The sequence below is a fragment of the Aulostomus chinensis genome, chromosome 11, assembly GCF_037954235.1.
Source record: "Aulostomus chinensis isolate RoL2024-O1b breed Wild chromosome 11, RoL_Achi_v1.0, whole genome shotgun sequence".
Lineage (NCBI taxonomy): Eukaryota > Metazoa > Chordata > Actinopteri > Syngnathiformes > Aulostomidae > Aulostomus > Aulostomus chinensis.
In genome coordinates, this window is record NC_141330.1 from 17,687,303 (window position 1) to 17,695,883 (window position 8,581).

Below are 8,581 nucleotides of genomic sequence, written 5' to 3' on the forward strand. Positions count from 1 at the left end.
TTATTTTCCACAATGATTGAAATTACAGAATAAAGTTGGAAATCAAGATTAATTCTATTTTAAAAAAACAATTATAAAAAGTTTGTCGTCACTTTGCTATGAGAAAGACAGGATGAATCGTTAAATATATCATCATTATTGCTGATGTGAGATAATCCATATGCACACAGACAAAAAGTTGAATTATTTATTGATATCTTTTATGTGTCTTGACTCACTATAACCTTTACACTGACACATCAAGAATGACATTTAGGGGTTGTTGTTTTTTTTGGGACGAAACATGGAGGCTGAATATCTGATGACAATGACCGACTCATTTCACTCCCAGGTTTCCATCCTGGCAGGTGAGTCTGCCAATAGACCCAAAAGTTTTCAACCTTTAAACCTAAAGAGATCCAAATATCAATCCAAAATAAATAAATACATTCTAAAAAATCAAGACAGGAATTAAAACAAATTTTTTTTTAATTACTTAGTAAATAGATAATGATGTTTTCAAATAAATTATTGGGGACAGCAGCCAGTGAATTTATTTTATTATCCATCCATCCATCGTCATCTTCCGCTTATTCCTACACATAAAGGGTCGTGGGGGGGGTGGAGCCTATCCCAGCGTCAAAGGGCGAGAGGCGGGGTTCACCCTGGACAGGTCGCCAGTCCATCGCAGGGCCAACATAGAGAGACAAACAACCATTCACACTCACGTTCATACCTACGGTCAATTTAGAGTATCAATCAGCCTCATCCCCAATTGCATGTCTTTGGACTGTGGGAGGAAGCTGGAGTACCAGAGAGAACCCACGCAGACACCGGGAGAACATGGAGACTCCACACAGAAAGATCCTGTGCTGGAGCCGGGACTCGAACCTGGAACCTTCTTGATGTGAGGCAACAGTGCTGACCACTGCACCACCGTGCAGCCCTTTATTTTATTATATTACACAATAAATTAGAAAATACAAGTCTTCCTCACATGTCATGCACATTTTCTCTAAGAACAACCCTTGAAAAATGTTCCTGTAATTTCAGTTAAATATACTATGAAAGGGAAAAGATAGTAGGAAAAGTACTCAGCCTCATTTCGTGGGCGTATTTCAGGAAACCAATCTTCACCTTAGTGGGCGGGTTAAAGACGTCACTGCGTCACAACATACTGACGTGGAAGTGAATCAGGGTCACAGGGCATGTCTGCTCTCATCATCAATTTACTGTTTTTAAGTAAACATAAATACAGTAAAGTGCCTCCCAGTGTTGGAGAGAAAAAAGCATGAATTTGCTTGGCTAATGTTTTGTTCCTGATGGCACTTAGAGGTTTCTACGCTTTCACCTTGAAAATCCAGAGAAGTCTGTGACAGCAGTCACTTTTATACATTACTATAGAGATTCCTTACAAGAATTTGTGGCTACTAATGGATGTTATATGATCTCACGCTGAATTTCTCTGCATGTCCTGAAGTGCTGGAGATGTGAACCAGTGTTGTTATTTACGCAGGATAACTTTACTAAGAAGCATAAACACACATTCAGAATATATTTGATTGAGATAAAAATAAAATGAATGTTGCTGTATGCAATATATTTGGCTATTATAAAACTGCAATTCCATTCATAGTCAACAAATAATGAAAATTGATTCAAAAATGAGCAAAATTCAAGATAGTGTCCACATTTTAAACATAAGAAGCAACAAAACATGTTTTCTTCTGTAACAGACAGTTGAATGAGACACCGAAGACGTAGAAATAGAGGCTACAGAATTCTACTGTCACAAATGATTTTGTATGAAAAATATATCCACACCATTCTTTGTACCTTCTCTTGCCCTAAATAAATGATAAAGTTCTACTGTATTGACAACAAAAACAAACAACTTTTCTCAAGCTGTTACTCTCAAACTTAGACTGATGACGCCACTGATTGTCTCTCTTCACTTAAAAGAACAACAATTGAAAAAATATATTTAAAGTGAACTCTTGGATTTCTGTTATTTGATCAGAAAACGTTTGCTGCCACTCTGTGGATGATATTATAAGATTCCAAACAAAAGCAATACATGGTAAAAACTGGACCCAGTTTACGAATTTCAGATATTGATCAGTGCTTTTAGTGTAGCAAAAAATTACTATAAAAAAATCCAGATAGGAATAAAAACAAATGTTTTTTTTAAATTATATAGGAAATAGATAATGACATTTTCAAATAATTTGTTGGGGACAGCAGACAATGAATAAAGACTCCTTTGTTTGAAGCTTTATTTTATTATATTTCACAATAAATTAGAAAATACAGGTCTTCCTCACATGTCCTGTAGGTTTTCTCTAAGAACAACCCTTGAAAAATGTTCCTGGAATTTCAGTTAAATATACTATGAAAGGGAAAAGATAGGAAAAGTACTCAGCCTCATTTCGTGGGCGTATTTCAGGAAACCAATCTTCATCTTAGTGGGCGGGTTAATGACGTCACTGCGTCACAACATAATGACGTCTTTTCGGCTTCGTCTGATCTTGAACAATGCTCCTATATAAGGTTGCCGCCATTTTTAACTGTCGGTCCTGTACTTGTTCTGAGTCAGGACCTCGCTGTGCCACAAAACTATTTCTGAATATTAAATTATTGCTCTTGAGAAGGGTTTCTTCACCTGGTTCTCTTCGTCCAGTGACTGAAAACTTCATTTCGTCTCAGCATGTTTCGGTAAGTGCTTTTTAATATTTTGCTCCACTTTTTTCCTGAGTAAAAAGTCTTGACTAAGGTACAAAAGATATTTGTAATAAAAAAGCCCTCAATGAGTTTGCTGTAACTTGTGTTTTCTTATTGTTTTGAGTTGTTTGTAATGTTGCTCCATGTCAGGAGAAATGTTAGCATCTCTGGCGCCACAGGGGAGACTTCAGTCCAGCTCAGTCCCTCTGTGCTGTCATGAATTCTCAATTTATTTGGTAATGGTGGCCGTAAATTATCACCCCGTTGTAATTTGTGAACTTTTATGAATTTTTGTTTTATATCTTTACAAGCATTTAGCAAAGTATGCCAAAAAAGTCGATGCTATTAGCTTACTAGCTAGGAGTTTGTCATTGTCTTCTAAAGGTAGCGTTCTGAAAGCTTGACTCTTCTTTTTGATATTTTCACCTTGTTTTTTCTTGAACATTCATTCCATTTTAGAGATATTGATTGTTTTTGTTTGATTTGAATGGTTTCATGTTCGAAACCACATGGATGGAGTTAATTTCTTGTTTCATTCTGGGGTTTTTTATCTGAGCTGAACAACTTTAACTGAGGTAAATGTTTGCAACAACCAGCACTGAATGAATTTGCTTTCTTTTGTGTTAAGGTGGTATTTTACTGCTGCTCAATAAAGTGAGAGACATTTACATTTCTGGCAGTAATAATGATGTTAATCATGAAGCCAAATTGATGTATCAGATCTTGACCGAAAACACGAGTCCAGCTCCGTCCCTCTGCGCTCAGACATATGTATATATATATATATATATATATATATATATATATATATATATATATATATATATATATATATATGTATGTATTAGTGTCAGTGTCATAAATAGATATCAACGCTTCCTTCTAGACGTGAACACAACCGGAGGAGGCATGCTCAACCAGCTCTCCAGAAAGCCCCCTCATGGCTGATGGTCCCCACCATCAGTGAGGCTTTTCCAGAGGTTGCTGACGTGGTGCAGTCTAGCAAATTAATTGAAACACTCAGATGCCATCCAGTGTTTGAGGAACACCATGAGCTCCAGAAGAGGTAGGATGCTTTGTTTAATTTGAAGTTTTCATAATTTCAGTAGATATAAAGGGAGTTGTGATTTTTGTGACCCACCCTGAGCTGGAGTGGTTGTTGGAGGATCGGTGAGGTTGTTGTCAGGGGAGTGAATGTATTTGAACATGTTTGTACTTGATACGCAGAGAGAAGACCCTGGAACGTCTTCAGGCTCTCTTCCGGGAATGGGTGCAAGATGTTTGCGATGAGCTGGTAAGAAATTGTTTGTTTAATCATTCAAACACCTGTAAATATGACATCTTCCTAGCTTTAAAAGGAACCTTTCCAAATGCTGGTATGAGGTCACACAATTTACATCTTGTATTTTGTGTTTTTAGTGTGTTCCTGCTGATGTAAAGGAAAAGGCCGGGGGCAAGGTGGTGCCCTTTGGATCTTACCTCCTGGGAGTTCACAGCAAAGGTAACCACCAGCTTCTTTCCTCGCAAATGCGCTTCATCGTGTGTCGATGCGGCCTCGCCTGAAAGAATGCGGGAAAGGTCATTGTCATTGTTACACATTGAGATACTTTTCTGGAATACGGCCCTCTGCTGTTTTGACAGGATCCGACATCGACTGCCTGTGTGTTGGACCCGCATTTGTTGAGCGGCAACATTTTTTCACCTCCTTCGCCGAGAGGCTCTGGGCTCAGCAGGAGGTGACAGAGATGCGCGTGGTGAAGGAGGCATTCGTCCCGCTGATAGAACTCAGATTTGAGGACATTGAGGTAATTTGCCTTGAGAAATGAGTCAAGACTGTAGGCGAGTAAAATGTGTTTGTTGCATAGTTTGTGTCTTCCTAATTTTTGTGTTGTTCTTTTTTCAGGTGGACCTGGTCTACGCCTCCATCTACAGGAGCAGCATCCACGAGAAGCTCAACATCCTCAGGACAGGGCTGCTGAGGGAGATGCAACAAGCTTGTGTGCGCAGTCTCAACGGTAATAAAAATGACAGAAGGAGTTCTTGACAAGTCCTGACAGCAGTTGTTTGGTATATTTGTGTTTCTATTGTAATTCCGTGTTTTTACAGGTTACCGTGTCTCGATGGAAATACTTCGTCTGGTGCCCAGCCAGGAGACTTTCCGTCTGGCTCTGAGGGCCATTAAGCTGTGGGCCAAACGTGAGTTGAACACACAAAACTAGTTGAGCTTGTAAGAGGTTAGGCAGATGGATCACTTTGAACTTGTGTCTTTTTGTAATTATGTACATTTCCCATCATTTTGAATGAATTTCCTCTGGATTCTTGCACATCAGAGCAACACTGTGCACTGGAGCTAATAAGCTTTTCTGCCATCGTCTCATTTCCTTCAAGGACGCAACATTTACTCTAACAAGCTGGGCTTTTTGGGTGGTGTGTCGTGGGCCATCCTGGTGGCCAGGGTGTGCCAGCTTTATCCCAATGCTGCACCAGCCACCCTGGTCATGAAGTTTTTTCATGTTTACTCCATGTGGTGAGTTGTTGACCGAACATCTCCAGATGCACTGCAGTCTAGTTTTCCATGAAAGGCCCCATGACACAGTTCTCTGAGTTCATGAGTTTGTGTTTGACCTGCAACATCTTGTGTTGTGTTTCAGGGAGTGGCCCACCCCAGTTTGCCTGAAAGTCAGAACGGACTTAGACTTCGACCTGCCTGTGTGGAACCCCATGGTAAGACCTCACTAGGATGGGATGTGGTTTTTCAAACTGTCAGCGTCAGGTGTGCTCACCGTGCTGCGTTCTGCTGCATCTTCAGGTGAATGTTAGTGACAGCAGGCACGTGATGCCTATCATCACACCTTGCTACCCGGAGCAGAACACCTGTGTTAACGTGACTCACACCAGCCTCAACGTCATCATGGGAGAGATCATCCTGGGTATGCTGCCACCCATCTCACCTCACGTCACTCTTCACATGTGGCTTTGTGGTCATTGATCTATGATGTGGATTTCACATCTGAATGTGACTGTTAGCTGGATGTTGGAAGTAGAAGGATTTGAAATGTCTCCTTCCTCCTTCCACAGCCAATAAGATCATTGAAAGGATCCAAAGGAACGAAGCCGACTGGTCAGAACTTTTCGAGGAGTCAAAATTTCTAGAGAAGTTCCCGTATGTATTAAGTTGCTGAACGATTCAAAATTGGATTGCCGTGTCCAGAACACACACTTGCATACACATACAGAGTATGAGTTGAAGTTGTGTTGGAGGGTTAAGAACTATGTCACCGTGCTTCTGTCTGTTGTGTTTCAAGGTTCTACCTTGTGGTGGAGGCCAGTACAAAGATGGAGGAGGAGCATCACGAGTGGTGAGTAGACAGAACAGAAAAGCAGCCTAAGTGGACTAATGGGGACCGTCCTGTAGATCATCTGCTGACTGATGTTCTTTGAGAGAGCAAACTGTTTAAAACTTCGATCTCCAGCTGCTGCAGTAATTTATGGTATTTTCCCTCCCTCAGGATGGGCTTCATCGAGTCCAAGATCCGGATCCTCCTGGAAGGAGTGGATTTAGTTCCTGATATCTCCGTGGCCCACGTGAACACCCAGTCCTTCTCCGGACTCAACAGCAAGTAAGAACGCCAAAGTATTCTGTTCCATTTTGATCGTAGCAGGCAGTTCTCTTGGATGAATTCATAGATTACTGACTATAAAAATACTACTGCTAAAAATATTTAAATGTGTTTGTAATATTTGAGGCGAAGTGTGTGTTGACCCGTTGCCCTCTTTTTCTGTCTGTTTCAGTGGAGAAGTGAGCACCAAGTGGCTGATGGGACTTATGCTGACGGAGTACCCCCATTTCCTCGACAAGCAGCTGGACTACACCATCAAAACCTTCTGCAACTATGGTTCTTGGTCTCTTTGTGTTTTTCCGAAAGATGAAGCAGTGTCGTGTGCAACAAAGATTGTAAATCATCTGATTGTGTTGTGCTGTTGCAGTCTACAGCGAGGCTGAGCGCCGCAGGGTCCCTCTGGACGAGGGAATGAGGCTCTCGCTTGGCTTTTTCAGGAGGGAAGAGCTTTTCTGGGTGAGGGTCAGCGAGGAGAAGCATTATCCTCAGCCGACACCTTGCGTTCACTGGCAGGACTATGCTGTCCAAAGTCTGGCTGAGGAGACCCCCCAGAGGCCTGCCACCTTCAGATCGGAGCCTCGCCATGGGAAGCTGGGAGGGAAGAAGAAGCCCCCCTCAAATGACGGCGAGGCAGAGAAGCAGAGAGCTTATGAGGTCCATCAAACTGTCTTTGACACCCTTTTAAAGTTGCAGTTGGAAAAACATAATCTTGCTTTGAGATTTTGTTTGGTCGGAGTTTTCATGCAACTGTTAGTTTAAGTGCTGTTTTCAACTTGATCTTTCAAACCTTTTTTCTTTGTCTTGCAGGAGGAATTGTTCAACGCGCTTTACGGATTCGAGTGAAGACTCAACCAGGCAATTATTTTTTTCCTTCTATTTATTCTTTCTATACAGTTTGATTGTGTTTAGTTCATCACTGTTGATCATTTTAATTGTCATTTAGTATCATGTGTCTAATATTACTCTCTTGTTTCTACTTTTCCAGACCCTCCAGAAAATCTTTGCGTAAATTACTGTAAAATCAGCCGAACTCTGCGAAATACGCATTAGCTTCCGTATTTTCCGCATTCCCGCACTTTAGTCACGAAAAGTCGTCAGTCAGTTCGTCTCCCCCCCCAAAACCTGGAAAATGTTGCATTTTGCGTCGATGCAGGAGCCATTTTCTAGAAGTGATGTCAATTCCACCGTCATTTTTATAAATTTCCCAATGCGACGTGACACATCACAGTGTCTACATTTACACGTACGCAATAGGTTAACGTTCGTATTCAGGTTAACGTTCGTGTTCGCGTTAACGTTCGTATTCAGGTTAACGTTCGTATTGGGGTTAACGTTCGTGTTCAGGTTAACGTTCGTATTCAGGTTAACGTTCGTATTCATGTTAACGTTCCTATTCATGTTAACGTTCTTATTCAGGTTAACGTTCGTATTCAGGTTCACGTTCATGTTCATGTTAACGTTCCTATTCATGTTAACGTTCTTATTCAGGTTAACGTTCGTATTCAGGTTAACGTTCGTATTCAGGTTAACGTTCTTATTCAGGTTAACGTTCGTATTCAGGTTAACGTTCGTATTCAGGTTAACGTTCGTATTCAGGTTAACGTTCGTATTCAGGTTAAGGTTCGTATCCGGTTTAACGTTTGTATTTGCTTCACTTTGGGGTGGTCGCTAAGCAACATCACTAAACCTGTGGTTCCTGCAAGTTGTACTCAACTCGTCAACTGGAATGCGAAGGCGTCAAAGTAAAAAGAATAGCTAACAAATCGTCTCCAGTGCATTTAGAAAAATCACTTCTTTATGTAATCACTACTTCATAGATGTTTAGATTTGCACACCTCGACCTCTGGGTTGTATGTAAACACACTGCTCTCATCAGCTGCAGCTGCACAGTTGTAGGCAACTGTTAAGGGGCTTTTTTCCGATTAACGTGTTTCCATGACTCGATATTCCAGTTTAATTCAGGCAATTTTTTTTTCAGCGAACCATAACGTTCCAAATGTGGCACCCAAAAAAACAAATCTCAAACAGCCCTGCAAATTTAGTTGTAATTTTTAGCGAGCCCCGCTGCAGCGATTAAAAAGTAAAAAACCGCGAAGTAGATGCGCGCAACACAAAGTCCCTGTTAGTACAGTGGTCAGTACGTCTGCCGTCAGGCAGAAGACCGGGGTTCGATTCCCTGACGGGGAGAGTGTTGCAGCTCTTTGTTGGTTTATTGCTATTTCTTCTTTAGTATTATTTAAACGTGTTTTTTAATCATAATT

The 8,581-nt window shown here is 41.0% G+C and overlaps 1 protein-coding gene across 1 annotated transcript; it reads left to right on the top strand.

Annotated features, from left to right (window-relative positions):
• Positions 1-2,559: 2,559 nt before the first annotated feature.
• LOC147253668 (poly(A) polymerase type 3-like) lies at positions 2,560-7,741 on the top strand. Its single transcript, XM_086218904.1, has 17 exons — positions 2,560-2,694; positions 3,587-3,766; positions 3,928-3,994; positions 4,120-4,201; positions 4,342-4,505; positions 4,604-4,715; positions 4,807-4,896; positions 5,089-5,227; positions 5,352-5,424; positions 5,510-5,630; positions 5,779-5,863; positions 6,006-6,059; positions 6,210-6,320; positions 6,493-6,596; positions 6,688-6,974; positions 7,128-7,175; positions 7,306-7,741. The coding sequence occupies exons 1-16, from the start codon at positions 2,687-2,689 to the stop codon at positions 7,161-7,163; spliced, it is 1,713 nt and encodes a 570-aa protein (XP_086075030.1). The 5' UTR covers positions 2,560-2,686; the 3' UTR covers positions 7,164-7,175; positions 7,306-7,741.
• The last annotated feature ends 840 nt before the right edge of the window (positions 7,742-8,581 follow it).

Coding starts and splice junctions, on each gene's coding strand:
- LOC147253668 (XM_086218904.1), top strand. Junction 3,995..4,119: donor AAGATGTTTGCGATGAGCTG/GTAAGAAATTGT, acceptor TTGTGTTTTTAG/TGTGTTCCTGCTGATGTAAA. Junction 6,975..7,127: donor AGAAGCAGAGAGCTTATGAG/GTCCATCAAACT, acceptor TTTGTCTTGCAG/GAGGAATTGTTCAACGCGCT.